General features: G+C 43.8%; 3 protein-coding genes across 4 annotated transcripts; 2 read left to right on the top strand and 1 right to left on the bottom strand.

The window, feature by feature from the left end:
* Positions 1 to 762: 762 nt before the first annotated feature.
* LOC136512568 (ras-related protein RABD2c-like) lies at positions 763 to 4,447 on the top strand. Its single transcript, XM_066506537.1, has 8 exons — positions 763 to 1,099; positions 1,188 to 1,260; positions 1,368 to 1,415; positions 1,517 to 1,564; positions 2,177 to 2,248; positions 2,483 to 2,638; positions 3,025 to 3,128; positions 3,969 to 4,447. Exons 1-8 carry the CDS (start codon positions 1,080 to 1,082, stop codon positions 4,063 to 4,065), a joined length of 618 nt encoding a protein of 205 aa, XP_066362634.1. The 5' UTR covers positions 763 to 1,079; the 3' UTR covers positions 4,066 to 4,447.
* Positions 4,448 to 4,599: 152 nt separating this feature from the next.
* Positions 4,600 to 7,100, bottom strand: LOC136511927 (ras-related protein RABA2a-like). Its single transcript, XM_066505949.1, has 2 exons — positions 6,700 to 7,100; positions 4,600 to 5,443 (listed from the first exon to the last, which is right to left on the bottom strand). The coding sequence occupies exons 1-2, from the start codon at positions 6,865 to 6,867 to the stop codon at positions 4,949 to 4,951; spliced, it is 663 nt and encodes a 220-aa protein (XP_066362046.1). The 5' UTR covers positions 6,868 to 7,100; the 3' UTR covers positions 4,600 to 4,948.
* Positions 7,101 to 10,167: 3,067 nt separating this feature from the next.
* LOC136514492 (protein argonaute 1B-like) lies at positions 10,168 to 17,669 on the top strand. Of its 2 annotated transcripts, XM_066508436.1 has the most exons (23): positions 10,168 to 10,373; positions 11,191 to 12,012; positions 12,089 to 12,300; positions 12,373 to 12,522; positions 12,609 to 12,742; positions 12,925 to 13,034; positions 13,119 to 13,225; positions 13,310 to 13,448; positions 13,584 to 13,700; positions 14,011 to 14,118; positions 14,228 to 14,299; positions 14,939 to 15,061; positions 15,291 to 15,456; positions 15,535 to 15,659; positions 15,735 to 15,872; positions 15,973 to 16,115; positions 16,202 to 16,264; positions 16,336 to 16,399; positions 16,484 to 16,619; positions 16,754 to 16,827; positions 16,913 to 17,007; positions 17,090 to 17,121; positions 17,241 to 17,669. In XM_066508436.1, the coding sequence occupies exons 2-23, from the start codon at positions 11,203 to 11,205 to the stop codon at positions 17,453 to 17,455; spliced, it is 3,333 nt and encodes a 1,110-aa protein (XP_066364533.1). In that variant the 5' UTR covers positions 10,168 to 10,373; positions 11,191 to 11,202; the 3' UTR covers positions 17,456 to 17,669. The 2 variants fall into 2 exon arrangements, with proteins under 2 accessions (XP_066364533.1, XP_066364534.1); XM_066508437.1 differs by lacking the exon at positions 13,584 to 13,700.
* The last annotated feature ends 1,281 nt before the right edge of the window (positions 17,670 to 18,950 follow it).

Raw genomic sequence — 18,950 nt, 5'->3', positions numbered from 1 at the left:
TTCTTTTGAGTAATTCATTGATTTAATTTATTGACTGCAACACTGATCCAAAAGTTTTTTATTTATTTATAGGCCTACACAATCGTCTGCTTGTTGATGAAGCCAGACGTTGTCGAGTTCAAGAATTTGCTAAGGACACCGTATCGCGTCTCATAGATTAAAATTATTTACATGCTTGTGACATACACTTTAATAGATGATGGACATAAATTTAGTTTAATATAATAGTCATTTTGTGCATTTTTATTGGTCAAACATGTTCAAAATATATGGATTGGGTAATGTTTGTATGATATATTTGATTGCTTCATTTAGTTTGTAATATCGAAGACTTCATGCCGATATAAAACATTATTTTAGTCGTATCACCCAAAGGTTTATACAGTAGAGTTTGTGGGTCAACGGTGCCGTGCTCTTAGTGACTGTTAATTTCACAAACTTTATTTTTTAGATTAAATATCAGTTTAATGTCTTACAGTATTGTTATTTTATCGTGCGATCCTTGTGTTTCTAATACAAAAATTTAGTTATCCAGTAGCAACGCACGGATACGCTACCTAATAATTTTTTTTTAAAAAAAAGGGGCCACGCCCCGTCTTCACGAAGTATTTACATATTTACCATTATTACAGATAACATCTTACACTATATCACTAATACATGAGTCACTACCATGGTATTTTTTATACCACTCACCTCGTAAGGATGGTAAATATGTAAATAATCTCGTCTTCACTCCCATTGGATTGTGCAGGAGGCACAGCAGCCGACGCCGAGGTCGTCCGGTCCCTCCCCTGTGCGGGTGCGGCGGGTGCGGGTGGTGCCGGCGCCACTGCCGTAACCAGAACGGCCCTAACTTGGCCAGCTCCGCTGACCCGACGTCCGACGACCCGTGGCCGTGGCGAGCGGAGGAAGAAAAGCTGCAGACTTGCCCCCTTTCCTTTGCTTCTCAGTTCTCCCCGAGTCCCTGCCTTCTTTCTTCCGCACTTGTGTTGTGTCAAACTCAATCACCCCTCCCCTCCCCTTCTTCATCTCCCACATCGAAACTCCATCATCATCGTCGTCGAATCGAGGCCGCCATGGCCAGCGGCATCGAGTAGTAAGTCCCGCCTTCTCCGCCATCCAACTCTTTCTCTTCTTTACTTTGCTGTGCCTGGGGTACATAAACAGTTCGCCTCCTGTTGCAGCGACTACCTCTTCAAGCTGCTCCTCATCGGCGACTCCTCCGTCGGCAAGTCCTGCCTCCTCCTACGATTCGCTGTAAGCTTCCCCTCGTTCCTGCAAATTACTGATTGGGTACGCCGTACGCGATTGCTTCTGCTCCTGACAAAAGCGGCTTCCTTTGATTTTGATCCATGTATACACAGGATGATTCGTTCGTTGACACCTACATCAGTACCATCGGCGTTGATTTCGTCAGTACACCCTCTCTCTTTGTCCTTACTATATACTGCTCTACGCCTCTACTCATTATTCCTGGATCATCAACTTACTGCGATCATGCCCTGCTTTTCAGAAAATCCGCACTGTCGACCTTGATGGAAAGACTGTCAAGCTACAGATTGTAAGCTCATTCATTCACACCCTTTTATTTATTTTTGCCATAGGCAATTGGATTCATTCATGTCCTGTGGTATCAGAAATATGTGGTTTTATACATCATACTAGATCATAGTCAATTGCCTCGAAGCATTTTTCAAACGCAACTTGATGCGTTCTGTCATGCCTTTACTTGTTATCCTGTGCGTAATTTGTTCAAACGCAATTTGAATGTAGGAATTGTTCAAACACAATTTGATGCATTCTGCCGTGCCTTCACTTATTATCCTGCGCAAAATTTGTTCAAACACAATTTGGATGTAGGAATAACATCAGGCCATAATAAAGTGGGGATAATGTGTTTGTAGGGCTGTGATGGATAGGAAATCTTAGAACTATGGCGCGTAATTTACCTGATTTTTCTTTGTAGGAGATTTCTAAATACTAATGATTTACATCAGATAGCTTCAGTACTTAGATTGCTCATGATGGATTGCATCTAGAAATTGGAAATTGGGGTACTGATTACTAATTATTTGGTGACACTGATGTGTTAGCTCACACATTGCTTTACAAAATATACTCATGTTTGTTCAGACACCAGTTGCTGATAATGGTGTCGGTGTTTCCTGTTCAGTGGGACACAGCAGGCCAGGAAAGGTTCAGGACAATTACAAGCAGTTACTACCGAGGAGCTCATGGAATCATTGTAATTCCTCTTAACTCGTCATTTGCAGCTCGCGCTGATCTGTATTTACACACAATCATTTTCTGCTTTCCTGTTTCACTTATTCAATGTAATACAGCGAGCTAGGATGGCTTGAATAGATTTGCAGTTCACTCTTTTTAGTTATTGAACTGAAGTAGTTAATTGTCCTTTTTGACCTTACACAATGTGCCAATCTTGGTATGGACTTGTAATATTGTGCATTGCTCTTCTCAGATCGTGTTTGATGTGACAGACATGGAGAGCTTCAATAACATCAAGCAGTGGCTGAGTGAGAGTGATAGGTATGCCAGTGACAACGTTTGCAAGCTGCTAGTTGGGAACAAGTGTGATTTGGTTGACAGTAAGGTTGTTGACACTGAAAAGGCGAAGGTAAAGATCCTTTTTCTTATCTTGCTCTTTAAAACACTAGCCGTATTTGTGATGCTGGGTAACAGCTAACTAAGACAACTTTTACAAGTAGCAAACAAGAATTAACACAACGAAGGGAAGAATGCAATCTCTGTTTGTTATGAAAGTACAATGATTTGTTTTTATCCAAAGGCGTGTATGCTTAACTGAGGGTGTGTACGGGTGGGTGGGTGTGGTGTGAGTGTGTTGTATTCATACATTCTTCTTGATGCAATGATACATAGCTCTATTCCGTGTTCGATAAAAAAAATGAAAGTGATCACTACGATTCTGTTTTATTCTTGATAGATAATTAGATGTACATGTTTATATGTTCTTCCTAAACCTGACAATCAAATCAATTGCAGGCTTTTGCAGATTCGTTAGGAATTCCCTTTATTGAGACAAGTGCAAAGGAATCCATCAACGTGGAGGAAGCTTTCCTAACCATGTCATCAGAAATCAAGAAAAGGTATGGAAAAAAGTAAACTTTTTTAGAAGCCATTTTGTTCCCATTTATCTGCTACACTCAGCACCGTAAATTACTGAAGTTTCTGCATGGCGCAGAAATGCAAGCTACATAAAACTCTGTTGGTGATTTGTTACTGCTTCTTGATGCACTTTCTTTGGAGGAAAATTATGCACAACTGAGTGCTTGCATTTTTGCTCTTCCACTCGTTACTTGATTACATATTTTCTTGGGTGAAGTTACATTATTCATATATGCGAGCCTGCCAGATGATGAAGCTTTTCCCACAAATTCACATGTAGATTTCCTTTCAAACTACTTGAGACTCAAGCTTTAAAACTTCGAATTCTTTAGGTAAAAAATTCAGGATATCCTCTTGACATTAATGTTAGCTTTCCCAAGTGATGTAGGTGGGTTGTTGTGCAATTGATGTGGCTTTATGTTTCTTTTCGGTGCTCTAGCGCGTGTTTAGTTGGCCCAAAGTTGGAATTTGGGCTACTGTAGCACTTTCGTTTTTATTTGACAAATAGTGTTCAATCATGGACTAATTAGGCTCAAAACGTTCGTCTCGCAATTTTCAACCAAACTGTGCAATTAATTTTTTTTTCGTCTACATTTAATGCTCCATGCACGTATCGCAAGATTCGATGTGATGGGTACTGCAGCACTTTTTGGGATTTTGGGGTAGGAACTAAACACGCGCCTAGTAATATGGAGTGTGCATGCTCCCCATGTGACAGTTGTATAGGTGATATAATGCCTTTTTGTGCTGTTCTGAGTTGGATTTTAGACCGAGCGTCCTGACTGATTGAAATTACTATTGATGCCGTGCTACTGCTGCAGGATGGCAACCCAACCAACCGTGGAGAGGAGACCCACCGTCCATGTTCACATGAAAGGGCAGCCAATACAGCAGAAGAGCAGCTGCTGCTCATCATAGTCAGGGTTCAGGGGGCACTTAAATTTGGCTTGTGGTTAGATGGATGCCGCAGAATGTTGTCCAATCAAGATTATATTGGAGGAGGCACTGGGTGGAACGGAGGATACTAAGATACTATAAGCGTGTCATTTCAGCGTCAGTTATTCATCTTTATACAGATTAGCATAAATTGCCAGTATTATTATACCTAGCAAAGTGTACCATCAGTTAATCTTAAAACCTGCAGTTGATTGCATGATATATGGTGAGTTCTGGCTTATACAGATCAGCATTAATTGCCACAGTTTGTATAACCTAGCAAAATGTACCATCAGTCAATCTTTAAATTAGCAGTTAATTGAATGATAACCGGTGTAAAGTGCTGGTTATTTTGATTGTTGAACATGATGATTAAGGTCATCTACCTCATCTTTTTGTCAGCCGGAGCCTCTCAGTGTCTTCAGACAATTCTGTACTTGAATTTTGGAATGCAGATCTCAATTAGAGAATATATGTAGGCATGTTGGTACTAGAAGACAATTGACTTGGTGATGGTATAATCATATATAACTGCTTGCTTTAGAGAATATATGTGAACATGAGGTCCAACGAAGGTACTATCTGACAAAATGAATCAACAAACTTTGGACTGAAAGAAAAGAAAAAAAAACTGGACCTGCGAGGGTATGACCACCCCAGGCATTGCATTAAAAAGAATACATTCTCACGCAGGCCTAGAAAACCTCCGAACCTCTGCCCCACCCTACACAACGGCACTGTCGCCCTGTGAGAACGAATCGGTTCTTAGACCTATGCTTTAGCGTGGTACAGACGAGAGGATTTTTTTAAGAAAAAAGAACCATCACAACAACACATACGCCACTGAACGAGATCACCATGGGTTCTAAGCTGAGCAGCATTGCTTCTTCTCAGCAGCGGCATCACCACCCGTCGCCACATTGATGGTCTTACCTTCCTTGACGCCTCCAGCAGCGCCCTGCTCAGCCTCATCCGACGCCACAGGCTTCTTGCTGATGGCCCGGTAAATGTCGCCCAGGATCAGCTGGAACGCCTCCTCCACGTTGATCGCCTCCAGCGCGGACGTCTCGATGTAGGACAGGCCTTCTGCCTCGGCGAAGCTCTGCGCGTCGTCGGTGGCGACAGCTCGGAGGTGCCTCAGGTCGGTCTTGTTGCCGACGAGCATGATTCTGATGTTGGAGTCGGCGTGGTCGCGCAGCTCCTTGAGCCACCGGCTGATGTTCTCGAAGGTGGTGGGCTTGCTCACGTCGTAGACCAGGACCGCGCCGAGCGCCCCGCGGTAGTAGGCGCTTGTGATTGCTCGGTACCGCTCTTGGCCTGCTGTGTCCCAGATCTGCGCCTTGATGATCTTGCCCTCAACCTACAATATTATCAAGTTGCACAGGTGAGGGACTGGAGGATTAGTGTCTGTAGTTGGACTGCTTACACATTGACAGAAAAATTGCGATAGAGGGCAAGACAGGCAAAATTAGATATATATATACAGAACTTTTTTTAGGAACAACTGGGGAAGCAGATTAGGTTAGTTATATCAGGTCCACTAACTGGCAACTGTCTGAAAAATGCAGAATGCGCCCTTAATTCGGAAAGGGTCTTGATCTGGAGGCTGCAGCTGAAGGCAAAATTCAGCAGGTGAACAGATATGGTTAACTGAGAATGTTGCTGTACAAGAGGTGTAGTTTCCACAATGAGTAGCTTGCTGATGCTTACAGCAGGAAGTCTTCCAGTCTCAGGCAACACAGCAAGCAAGCAAGATAAAACAGCTGAGCTCAGTGTGGTGTGGTAGGCACCTGCCCATACTCATTCTATGGCTGGTGGGCATGGAGGGTAGTTGGGCAGGAGGGTAGTTAGCTAACTCTGCACTAGGGGCACAGCACAGATCACAGTTGCCACTTGCTTACGGAGCTGACAGCGACACTGGTTATGTTGAAGCTAACGTTTATCCACAAGTAAAATAGTGTACCCCACTAGCGGTAGTGGTGGTGCTGGTTGACGATGACTATTATATGATACTGACATGAATCATCATCCATCATGCACATAAGGGATGAGATGAGCACGTGCGGCACCGGCGGAGGCGGAGACGACTCACGTGCGGATCTGCTACCACCCATCCCATGTGCAGTGCGACTTGAATTCAATCGAGGCCACTCGTTGATTTGCTTAGCAGGAAAGACAGTAACTTTTTAGCTTGCCCCCAACTGTTTGCCTTTTAATTTGGTTGATGTATGTATGTATGTTATGTATCAACTGAGTGTTGAGTTGAGGTAGCTACGGAATGGATGGATGGATGGTGAGAAGTGAGAAGAATGAGTCATGAATTGGAAAGGTAGCGCGCGCAGATCCAGCATCCAGCAAGCTAGGTAGCTGACAGTGTGATGGAATAGACGAACGAACGAATTACAGGCAAGGAAGCAGCCAGTTTAGTAATAGATGCTAATTGGTCGATAAATTGTTAATAATAAAAAAAACAGGACCTTTAACGGGAATGGAAGGAGGCTGGATCTGTCTGACGATGTATAGAGAGGAGAGGATCATCGGAGATCTGATCCGAATATATGATGCAGTAGTAGTAGAACAATAGAGACGAAGGGAAGAGGGGACTGAGTGACTGACATGAAGTGTTCGTGTGGCGAACTCGACGCCGATGGTGGACTTGGACTCGAGGCAGAACTCGTTGCGGGTGAATCGGGAGAGGAGGTTGGACTTGCCGACGCCCGAGTCCCCGATCAGCACCACCTTCAGCAGGTAGTCGTACTCCTCCTCCGCGCGCCGACCAGCCATTCCTTAATTTCCTTCCACGCCCGCTTCCTCCGCTCCCCTTGCTCTCTCGCTCTCCCTCTTCTTCCTCCTCCGATCTCAGTCAGAGAGGAGGGGACCTGTGCGGCTGTGATGTGAAGCCTAGGCGGCTGGCTGCACTGGATCCCACCCCACTCCCCTCACTCTGCTGTCTGCTGTCTGCTGTCTGCTGTCTGCTGCTTGCGGTTGCGGCAAGGAAAAAGGACCTCCCTCGGGCCCCTGCTCTCCGCTCCAGCGCGCGGCCCGCTAACATGTCTGTCTCCTGCTCCATGGTCAACTGCCCCCGCCCTGCCGTTAATTCAATTGCTTATATAGCTGTATCTTTCATAGTTTCCAAAATCTTAATACATTTTTTTTAAACGAGAATTAACTCTGCTTTTATAAAGCCACGACACCATTACAGAGTACGCTGGGGTTACTAGCAGCAAGAGAAGTAAAAGCTAAGCCTGAGGAAACGTCATAATCTTAATACATTTTAGTATAGTATATAAAAACTATCTCCAATAACTTTTTTATCCTAATCTTTTCACACCTAGGGCCCGTTTGGCCAGACTCTCACCGCCTCCGACAATGTCGCGCACTATAGCACAGAACCAAAGGAGCTCGATAAACGCAGCTTCGTTGCCTCCGTCGGTTTGATGGGCAAAAACAGAATGAACCAAAGATGTTTTTGCTAGTGCCACAGTGTAGCACAGTAACACACGGAAGCCGGAGCCGCTTGGACAGGAGCCTTGCCAAAGACGCCCTTAGGAAAAAATTAGTCAACACGTGTCGAAAGATACGTCGTGAAGGGCGACTTCTCCCGTAGGTTTTCTTGCTTCTCCCGTCACCACGGTGCCCAACCCTCCACGTAACTACTAGCCTACTACACCTTGAACTTCCTCTCTGGCAAACTCAAGCCATATGTCCATGAGGAGGATGGCGTCGTCATCCTCCGCATGGTCAGCGACCTCCGCGTCGCCGTCTTCTGCCTTGAGTGAGTCGTGTGACTTCACGCTTAGGTGATATGTCTATGTCGACAAGGAGTGCGATCGCGGCGCCACAGCTCCAAGGTCGACGACGTCAACACCTAGCCTTTCCAAATGTAAGATGTCGGCATCCTTCGCTTACGGGCTGCGAGAAAGCAAAGGGCCACATATCTGAGTGTTGGAACATAACAACTTGAGTTTTTAGAAAGCAAGTATAGCATCCGAGTGTTGTTCTATTGGTAAAACTATGTGTGTGGAGATGGAATGAATGCGTTTCATTTATTTTTTTTCTATGTGTGTGCTTTATAATATTATATTTGATTTTCAAGGGCGAGATATTAGAAACGATGGAGAGACCCAACGTGTAACTTTTCAGCGACTTAAAAAATATACATCGATTTACCAAATTTTCCTTTTTTCCTATTGGATTCTATAATATAACATATTATAATGGTCTCTTTAGGTCTACCTCAACTAAAATCCCCATATAATCCGGTACGAAATATATATATCTGGTTTTACCGCGTCCCATGTCACTCCATCAACTCTTGTGCCCATGACCTTAGTTGTTATTGTTTAGTTTGTTTTTATTTTCTTTTCGAGGTTATGCATATTGGAAGGAGGGTGGGCTGGTCCACCTTTTTTTATCTTATTACAACTTACTGTATTTTTTGACATAACTAAACTATTGCACTGATTGGTTTATGGATAAATTCGATGAAGACATTGCAAAGCCAATTCATGATCATGTATGTTTGGAGGTATGGTTAAATGCTATGTCATAATTACTTTTGTAAACATTGCTCTACTTCAAAAGGAACCATTATTTATCGTTTAAATTTAATTTATGCACCATTAATTTTTGTTCACTCCAAATAATCATACTACAAATTGACATTTGACCGTACCTCCTCTATACATTCCATGAAATAAAATAAGATAAGTTATTGGTGGCAAATGCTTTTTAAAAAGGATCTCAGCTCCATATAAAATAACTATTTCTCTAAATGAGCTTAGACATAATCGTGTGGGGGGAAGCTAGAGTCCTACCAAAATAAACCTGTTGACATTTTAAATTGGGCCTCATTTCAATTAGGCCCCATGCTAGTTTTGGTACGATATAAGAAAAAAATCTACAAAGCGACACAACGATAGTGCCACATTGATTTTTCAATGGGATAAGACCACCCCTATTCCCTGTAAAATAGGGGGTACATGGCCGATTGGGGTATACAACAATCCAATCGTCTTTTACATCTACAACTCCTTTATGTCATATTCCAATCCCATATTGTTGTTCATCGCTTGATCCGACGACCAAGGATGCCGCTCTAGTCTTGTTGGCCGACTTAGGGCAACCCGACGACGTCCTTGCCCCCACGTGGTCCTTCTCGGGCGAGAGCTTTGACAGTTCCTTTGCTAGTTTGTCTGGAAACTAGCGGTTCTTCATCACGTAAGCACGTTGGTTACCCTTCGGTGGTTTGCTCGTAAACCTCTTGGTTTTTGAACAAGTGTGATCCTCGCTGCGTTTTTTTGTCCGTGGCAGCCTGAACGCCCTAGTACTAGTTGCTGGGATCAATCCGATGTGTGTGTCCGTAGGCTAGAACGGGCGTATTGGAAGATAAAAGAATGGCACATGCGATGATCAAAGCGCCTATAGAAATCGGCTTGCATGCGTGTCTTACAAAAGGAGTTTGTTTGTGTTTTATCTCGTTTAGCTTGAACCATCCATGGCGCATGATATTGTCCATTCTAATAAGGAGAAGGGAAAGTGAAAAAAGAAAGAGTTTGTCTACTCAACAACCATGTGTTTTATACAGTTTCAACACATGATTTTTTTTGCACCATAAAATTAAGATCCAACAGCCTCCATCATTCTTCTACCTCCAGCCTTCTTCTACCTCTAGACAATCATAAATCACAAGATCACAGATCCACAGATCTCAAGAAACAATTTTTTCTATGCAAAGACAAAAGGACAAATCGGGCCAGGCCTCGGGGGATTTTTGCAGCCTCGCCTCGCTCGCTGGTATGCATGCATATGTCTCGCTCGCTGGTATGCCTCGCTCGCTGGTATGCATGCATAGAAGCAACAGTTTGACTACATAGACTAAAGACAGTTGAAGAGAGAGAGGGAGAAATCCATGTGTTTTTTTTTTTTTTTTTTGCTAAAACACATGCGTGTTGTATAGCATTTCTGAAAAACAAAATAAAAGAAAAGCTGCTTGCGGGCCGTAGGGCGTAGGCATCAGGGGCCGGGCCGGGCAATGAGGCCCACAAAAGAGCCAGTCCTTCTCCTCGTCGTGATCTCGCTCTGTCGCGTCATCTTTTTTCACTTGGCCAACTCCCCTTTCCTTTCCTTCCCCTAGAAGGCAGGCAACCAACAAACAGAAAGAGAGGAGCACGAGCGCTGGGGCGGCCGCAAAGCAAAGCAAAGCGCGCTTAGCGGAGGAGTTGGAGGATTGGAGCCCCCCAGGGCTAGGCTAGGGTTTCTTTCGCCACCGCGCCGCCCGTCTTGCTCCGGTATCGGCATCGCCCTTCCCTCCTCCGCTGCTCCGTTCCTACTTACTTGTAGATAGATCTGTCTGTCCGTCGCTTTCGTACGGTTATTTTTGGGTTCCCGTCTCTCTCGTGCGCCGCCGTTGCTGCATGACCTCCATGGAGAGGAGGTAGGGAGGTAGGGTTAATTTGCCTGTGGATTGGATGGGATCTATCCCGTCTCGTTCTGCCGATCCCAACCGTTCCGTTCAGGCCTTTCCCTAGTTGCGCTGTTGCCTCCTGTGAATCGTTGATCTACCCGCGTTCCATCCTCTGGTTAGGTTTACTATTCCAATCTGTTGTTACATGGTATGAGAGGGAAGCGTAACATCAGATCAGTAGCCACAAACCACAACCCAGACTCTCATCGCCACATTACTTGTCCTAGAATAGTATCTTCCGTGACGGGACGAGTTCGTTTTACTTTTGCATGTTGCCCGCTTCTGTTTGTGTGTTTAACATAGCATGCATCATTTGCTACTAACAATGTGTTTTCACGCGTCATCCTCCATCCATTGGCATAGTTAATTTCTTATGTAAATTTAATTCTATCGTTTTATTCTGTTGCGGTTGGTCTTGTTGATAAACGATGTATGTGTATGCAAGGCTGAATAGTTTGCAAATGCTGTGCCCATGCTAGGCCTTTTATTTCCTTTATTGAGTGATATATATAAACGTAACCTGCCCCTGTCCTTCTGTTTGTTTTTTTCACCTCATTTCGATGTTAATTTTTTTTTATTTATATACATTACATACATTAGAATCTTTTAGTCTCACAGTCTTGTTGTATCTCTTATGCCAGTGTCTGTCTATCATGGTGAGGAAGAAAAGAACCGTCCCTGGAGAGAGTTCTGGGGAGGCTTCTGGAGCGCCTGGGCAGGGCTCCTCACAGCGTCCTCAGGCAACTCAACAGGGTGCCAGTGGTGGAGGGCAACACCAGGGCCGCGGTGGATATCAGGGCCGTGGAGCGCCGCCTTCACAGCAACCAGGCGGTGGGCCACCTCAGTATCAACCGCGTGGCTACCAGGGACGTGGTGGATATCAGGGACGTGGCGGTCCACCTTCACAGCTTCCTGCTGGCGGGCCGCCTGAGTCTCAACCGCGTGGCTATCAGGGACGTGGTGGATACCAGGGCCGTGGCGGCCCACCTTCACAGCATCCTGGTGCTGGGCCACCACCTGGGTCTCAACCGCATGACTACCAGGGACGTGGTGGTCCGCGTCCCAGAGGGGGAATGCCGCAGCCATACCGTGGGGGGCATGTGGGAGGTAGTGTTGGACCAAGTGTTCCTTCAGGTCCATCTAGACCAGTTCCCGAGCTGCACCAAGCCTCAGATGTCCAACATCAAGCCCCTGTGGTGGCAACACCATCACCACCGGGAGCTGGCTCGTCCTCGCAGCCTAGGAAAGCCGAGGTGAGCACTGGACAAGTCCAGCAACAGCTTCAGCAACTTGCGATTCATGACCAAAGTTCAGCCAGCCAAGCTGGTCAGGTGGCACCAGCGTCAAGCAAAGCGGTTAGATTCCCATTGCGCCCTGGCAAGGGTACACATGGGTCCAGGTGCATCGTGAAGGCAAATCATTTCTTTGCTGAGCTGCCTAATAAAGACCTTCACCAATACGATGTAAGCCAATAATATGACATAATTCGTCACCATAGTTTTTATATGAGATTTTTGATAATCAGCCTATTGTCATCAGGTATCAATAACGCCTGAGGTTACTTCACGCGGGGTCAATCGTGCTGTCATGGGAGAGCTTGTAAACCTTTATAGACACTCCCATTTGGATGGGCGTCTGCCTGCATACGATGGAAGGAAGAGTCTTTATACAGCTGGAGCATTGCCGTTTACTTCGAAGACATTCGAAATTACTCTGCAAGATGAGGAAGACAGTCTTGGTGGAGGCCAAAGGTAACGCTGTGCTGTTGTCTCTGTGCTTAAAACGTATCCAAAATTTCCTACTGACATTCCTTCTGTTTTAAGGCGCCAGAGGGTATTTCGGGTGGTGATCAAATTTGCTGCTCGCGCTGATCTCCACCATCTGGCTATGTTTCTAGCTGGGAGGCAACCAGATGCTCCTCAAGAAGCTCTTCAAGTACTTGACATTGTGCTACGTGAATTGCCTACTGCCAGGTAATCTTTGAGTGAATGGTATTTCGGTAAGAGTTTTTTTTTTCCTGTGGCAAAATCTCCATTGTAATTTGCATTTCCCTGTATAGGTATTGTCCTGTTGGTAGATCATTTTATTCTCCCAACTTAGGGAGACGTCAGCATCTTGGTGATGGTTTGGAAACTTGGCGAGGTTTCTACCAAAGCATAAGGCCCACACAGATGGGTCTTTCTCTGAATATTGGTTAGATACCATTGTTTTCATGTTTTCTACCTTCTAGTTTTCAAACTTGATACATGATCATGACAGTTAGGAACACACTACATACACTACATTCTAGATCATGATGCCTTTGGACATAATTTGTGGAATCACTATTTGGTCTTATCTGAAAATTTGAGTTTGCTCGATTTCTTTTTTCGCAGATATGTCCTCTACTGCATTTATTGAGCCCCTCCCTGTGATTGAATTTATTGCTCAGCTTCTTAACAGAGATATCTCAGTTAGACCATTGTCTGATTCTGATCGTGTGAAGGTTTGATTTATTACCCTACCTTTCTTCATAGAAACTTTGGTTTATGCTTCATCTCTTTCCATTTGCTCTCCTTTGTACATATAGATTAAAAAAGCCCTACGAGGTGTGAAAGTCGAGGTCACACACCGTGGAAACATGCGTAGGAAATATCGGATATCTGGCCTTACTTCACAGGCAACAAGGGAGTTATCGTACGTGCACGTTTCTTAGCTTATATTAGTTGATATCATAAGGTATAATGCGCTTACAGGATTTCAATGGTTTTCCTATGATAGATTCCCTATTGATGATCATGGTACTGTTAAGACTGTGGTGCAATACTTCCTGGAGACTTATGGCTTCAGTATTCAGCACACCACTTTACCTTGCTTGCAAGTGGGCAATCAGCAAAGACCAAATTATCTGCCTATGGAGGTTAGTGTCTTCTGCCAGCTGTATTGCAATCGCTGTATTAATTATTGCACTATGTTTATCTATTCATATGATTTCTAAATGCCATATCCAGCTTCCGCATGTTTTCATAAGTTGCCTATGGCATTGAAATACCAGGTCTGTAAGATAGTTGAGGGACAGCGTTACTCAAAACGGCTTAATGAGAAACAGATCACTGCTCTACTGAAGGTGACTTGCCAGCGTCCCCATGAGCGTGAGAAAGACATCTTGCAGGTGATTGTGATCATATTTCTTGGTTTGACTAAGGAATAGTAGTACTAGTAGTTGCAGCAGCAGTAGCACTAGCGGTGCATTTATACGTATAACATTCATAAAATAAGTTGCTTGATGAATAAATTGTTTGTGCAAAAATTATTTATATAAATATATATTATCATTGTTGTTGTTGTCGTTGCATATATAATGATTAAGTGACATGGTATATTCTGTTTCTTTTGTTTAATTAATTAGCTTTTGCCTTCACAAAAGTAAACCAATGAACTGATGATTCTAAATCTCTTGTTTGCCTTACCTATTTGATCAGACTGTTCATCACAATGCCTACTCTGAGGATCCTTATGCCCAGGAATTTGGTATAAGGATTGATGAGCGTCTTGCATCCGTTGAAGCTCGTGTTCTGCCTCCCCCAAAGGTCAGTGAGTTTCACCTTGCTTTAAGTTTAACAGCACATAACAGTTGATTTGTATATTTGGGCATACTTTAACCTGGTGTCCTGGTATATTCTTCTTTCTGTGTAATAGCTGAAATACCATGATAGTGGCAGAGAGAGGGATGTATGGCCAAGAGTTGGCCAGTGGAATATGATGAATAAGGTATGCCTCGTTATGACTACTCCGCCAAGACAAAATCACTCTGTGAATTCCTTTAGGTGTAGTCAGTTATATTTATTTTACACAAAAAAATGAACTTAGACCTGCAACCATGATATAGATGCCAAGAAAAAATCACTCTGTGAATCCCTTGAAGCATGATAGCATGCTTCCAAGCCATTGTCTGATCATTGCATGAACAATACATTAATGAGATTCTTTATGTAAGCTTGATAGCTGCTAATGACTAGTGAAGTTCCATTTTCTGGGTTCGAAAGACAACTTCATATTGTTTCTGCCATCCCCTTATCTAACAATTACATGTGCTTGTGTAGTTTTACGTGGAAAATATTTACAGAAATTTTGCATGATTTACGTGCCAAATTCTATTGTGAGCGTCTGGTTTACTTGAAATTTTGCTCTTGTCTTGCCTCCGTTTTCAATCACCCTGGTAGTTAATTCGTGACTAATATTTATGCCACCTCGCCACTGAAATTGGCCATTTACTCCTATGCCTTTAACATTATTGTAACATAAACTTAAATCGGTTTTCAACCTATTCCCTTTTGTTTTCCCTTGATTAGTCATTAAGCATTTTGTAACTTTTCTCATGATTGTTTTTAATGTTTTTTATTGCGGTAGAAAATGGTCAATGGTGGTAGAGTTAGCAGCTGGGCATGCATTAATTTCTCACGAAATGTGCAAGATGGTGCTGCCAGGAGTTTCTGTCATGAACTGGCTTTGATGTGCCAAGTATCAGGAATGGTATGTGTGTGTCTCAGAACTTCAATATCCATGTTTTAAAGGCGGCTAGGCGTCCAGGCGAGTGCTTGGTACGCCTGGACGCCTAGGCGGTGCCTAGGCGATGCCTAGGCGACAAGGCGCCACTGTTTCCCAAGGCGAGCTGGGTACGCCTGGACGCCTAGGCGACGCCTTTAAAACCATGTTCAATATATTTTCGTTTGTGTTATTTGCTCTTCACATACTCTTTTAGGATTTTGCACTTGAACCTGTGCTGCCCCCTTGCTATGCGAGGCCTGAACATGTTGAAAGAGCATTAAAGGGACGCTATCAAGATGCCATGAACATACTCAGGCCTCAGGGCCGAGAACTTGACTTGCTGATTGTAATACTGCCTGACAATAATGGTTCTCTTTACGGTATGTTTTCTTCCGAAAGGCTCTCGAGCATTTGCTCAATGAACAAACTTTGCTATTAGTATTCTTTTCATTCTTCAGGGGATCTCAAAAGGATCTGTGAGACTGATCTTGGATTGGTCTCTCAATGCTGTCTGACTAAACATGTTTTCAAGGCGAACAAGCAGCAGTATCTTGCAAATGTTGCCCTGAAAATAAACGTGAAGGTTTGTAATTGCACTAACTCTTCTAATCTTTGATTTTAACACCGATTCGTCTCTTACAGTTATCGTACTTTTCAGGCTGGGGGAAGGAATACGGTACTTGTTGATGCTTTGACAAGGAGAATCCCCCTTGTCAGTGACGTACCAACTATTATCTTTGGTGCTGATGTGACCCATCCCCATCCTGGGGAAGATTCTAGTCCTTCCATTGCAGCTGTAAGTGAAGCCCTATTGTGGCAAAGAAATACCAGAAGATATGTTATCTTTTTCAGTAGAAGTTTTACTCTCTTTTTTTCTCACTGTATTTTCCTCCTAGGTTGTTGCTTCTCAGGACTGGCCTGAGGTTACCAAGTATGCAGGATTAGTGAGTGCTCAAGCCCATCGCCAAGAATTGATACAGGATCTTTTCAAAGTATATCAAGATCCCCAAAGGGGATCTGTCTCTGATGGCATGGTCAGGTATGATCTTTATTAAGATAAATGAGATGCATTCACTTCTACGTGTTTGGATTCCTCCAGACGCATAACTTTTGTTGATTGTGCAGGGAACTTCTCATTTCTTTCTGGCGGGCAACTGGACAGAAACCAAAGAGGATCATATTCTACAGGTTTGTATCCCTTCATGAGCACCTTTTCTGACTGTGATTCCCTGTATATTGAACACTTTTATCACTTTCAGGGATGGTGTCAGTGAGGGACAGTTCTACCAAGTTCTGTTGTATGAACTTGATGCCATTAGAAGGGTAAACTTGATTTGAGTGCATTAGTTTGGTAACTGTCTTCACCTTTATTTTTCTCTGACCACCCTAGCGAAACTATGGATATAGGCCTGTGCATCATTGGAGTCGGATTACCAGCCTCCGGTTACTTTTGTTGTGGTCCAGAAGCGTCATCACACTAGGTTGTTTGCTAATAATCACAATGACCCACGTGCTGTTGATAAAAGTGGAAACATACTGCCTGGTAAGTTCTTGACGTGCCTTTTGTTACACTTTGGGCTTAGCTTGTGTTTTTGGAATAGGCTATCTTGTATAATCTGTATGCCCTCGATCTTTTCTGAAATATCTGTATGCCCTTAAACTTTTCTGAAATAATAGGTACTGTGGTGGACTCAAAGATCTGCCATCCAACTGAATTTGATTTCTACCTCTGTAGCCATGCTGGCATTCAGGTCTGGTTTCCCTGTCTCATCGCTGAATTTCAGTTATTTGTTTTATTCTACACTAACGATGGAATTCCTTTTGGGTTACTTTCAGGGAACAAGCCGCCCTGCCCATTATCATGTCCTGTGGGATGAAAACAAATTTACCGCTGATGGGTTGCAAACTCTCACCAACAACCTGTGTTACACGTAACATTTTACTGCTCTATCCCTTAGTTTTTTTTAGCTCTTTTTAAGCACCAATTTCTGAACTCAAGATCAACCTTTTCAGGTATGCTAGGTGCACTCGCTCAGTATCAATCGGTAAGCCCGACTTGACATTGAGTTTAATTTCTTGATCACCGGTACCCACCCACCGTTGATGTAGTGTGGGTTGGTAATGTCATGAAACATACGCTGACTGTTATTTGGATTGCTTGCAGTACCTCCTGCGTACTATGCTCACCTGGCAGCCTTCCGAGCTCGCTTCTACATGGAGCCGGATACCACTGACAGTGGGTCTATGGTGAGCGGTGCTACGCCAAGCCGTGGCCCTCCACCAGAGGCACGCAACACCAGGGCTGGTGTTGGGAATGTTGCTGTGAGGCCATTACCTGCCCTCAAGGAAAATGTGAAGCGCGTCATGTTCTACTGCTAATATTGACGCTGCGCTCATGCTTTACCTAAGGGAGTATTTTTCCAAGTACCTGCACTGTTTTGGTGATGCTGGCACACCGTTATGCATCGCCGAAGTTAATAATCAGAGCTATGAATTGTAGCTACCTTTTATATTGAACTATATGTATGGTATTGTAAACTGGTTGCGGTAACTTTGTATGCCTCTCTTCCTAAGATGGGTTTGTTGTGGATTAGATTGCACTATTGGAGGCCTTGTGTGTGCAAGCGTGCTGATTGGTCGGCCCTAGCTGGTGAGCACTTCTTTATAGCATTTTGGTTGCCCGCATGTGCCGTGTCCAGGCTCCGCGCATATGTCCTGGTCTGGGTCTGGGTCTGGGTCTGGGATTCAACTTTCGAGGGCGTGTTTGGGTTTGTGACTGGGCGGAGCTGCCTGGCGCAGGCAGCGCCCCCATGCGATCGATTTGGATTGCTGCCTCCTGCCAGGTCACTATATAAACAGGCCCTCAAGAGTGCGTTTGGATGACTGCATAAACCAATGAGCTTGTCTCCTGCCATGCAAAAGTAGCCGGTGAACATCTAAATAGGTAGATTATGGTATCCGACAAAAGGGAGAATTCCCTTGATATCTACAGAGTTCTCCCGTGACGCAGCGTATTAGAAAGCAAGTAAGCATGTTTTATGGTATAATTAGTATTTTAAAGTAGATATGGCTCAACATGACAAAACTAACAGTATTTAATCGATTCAAACAAAATAAATACTATCTTATTACCTCTCTTTTTTTCCATTCCAATTTAATATGATTTATTCTTCAGATTTAGTGAACTAAACAACAAGCAGTTGTGTGAGCCGGTCACTGGTCAGCCTAGCTGGTATATACGTTGAGCAGAAACCAAACACGCTATTACCAACCCTGGCTCTAGCATAGAGGTAAAAGAAAAAAAAAAGATGGCAATACACTTGTTAGGGCTTCACCAACAAGGTAACAAAAACATATGCTTGAGAAAATTATTGGGCTACAGGTGAGGTGAGAGTGTTGCTTTTCCATATGAGTACTCTGTCACAACCTACAGAAACTGTATTTTTCCCCTCTCATGGATGATTGACTCTAACTCGGTACCGAATTATGCACGCGGTAGCGTACTAGCTTAGCATCCGAGCCTAATTGACAATGAAGTCACCGCATTGGTGCTTCCTTAGCTATTTTTCTCTTCTAAAACGCAAGTAGCCGTTCTAACATAAGGAGGTAAACAAAATGATGGTGATACACTGTTAGTTATATTTTACTATAAAAAACAAGCAAGTTCTAACACAAAGAGGTAAAAAAAAAAACGGTATTAGCTACTGTATTTTGCTTCTAAAAAGCAAGCAACCGTCAAAAAGCAATAATAGCAACAGAACCGATATCATCATCGGCTGAGGCTGTTGCGGGACCCACTCTAGTACCCTCTGTCTGAGGCTGGATGCCAAGCTACTGATGGGTTTTAATTAGAACGTCTCTTATCAATATGCCA

The sequence above is a fragment of the Miscanthus floridulus genome, chromosome 16, assembly GCF_019320115.1.
Source record: "Miscanthus floridulus cultivar M001 chromosome 16, ASM1932011v1, whole genome shotgun sequence".
Taxonomy (NCBI): domain Eukaryota; kingdom Viridiplantae; phylum Streptophyta; class Magnoliopsida; order Poales; family Poaceae; genus Miscanthus; species Miscanthus floridulus.
Note: the sequence above shows the minus strand (reverse complement) of the source record. Positions and strands in the feature narration are given on the sequence as shown.

Excerpts from the sequence above, each read along its gene's own strand:
- LOC136512568 (XM_066506537.1), top strand. The coding sequence starts at position 1,080 with ATGGCCAGCGGCATCGAGTA. Across the intron at positions 1,261-1,367 it reads GCCTCCTCCTACGATTCGCT|GATGATTCGTTCGTTGACAC; the intron begins GTAAGCTTCCCC and ends ATGTATACACAG. Across the intron at positions 2,639-3,024 it reads TTGACACTGAAAAGGCGAAG|GCTTTTGCAGATTCGTTAGG; the intron begins GTAAAGATCCTT and ends AATCAATTGCAG.
- LOC136511927 (XM_066505949.1), bottom strand. The coding sequence starts at position 6,867 with ATGGCTGGTCGGCGCGCGGAGGAGGAGTACGACTACCTGCTGAAGGTG. Across the intron at positions 5,444-6,699 it reads TCGCCACACGAACACTTCAT|GTTGAGGGCAAGATCATCAA; the intron begins GTCAGTCACTCA and ends ATAATATTGTAG.
- LOC136514492 (XM_066508436.1), top strand. The coding sequence starts at position 11,203 with ATGGTGAGGAAGAAAAGAACCGTCCCTGGAGAGAGTTCTGGGGAGGCT. Across the intron at positions 13,035-13,118 it reads CTGATTCTGATCGTGTGAAG|ATTAAAAAAGCCCTACGAGG; the intron begins GTTTGATTTATT and ends TTGTACATATAG. Across the intron at positions 13,449-13,583 it reads CAAATTATCTGCCTATGGAG|GTCTGTAAGATAGTTGAGGG; the intron begins GTTAGTGTCTTC and ends TTGAAATACCAG.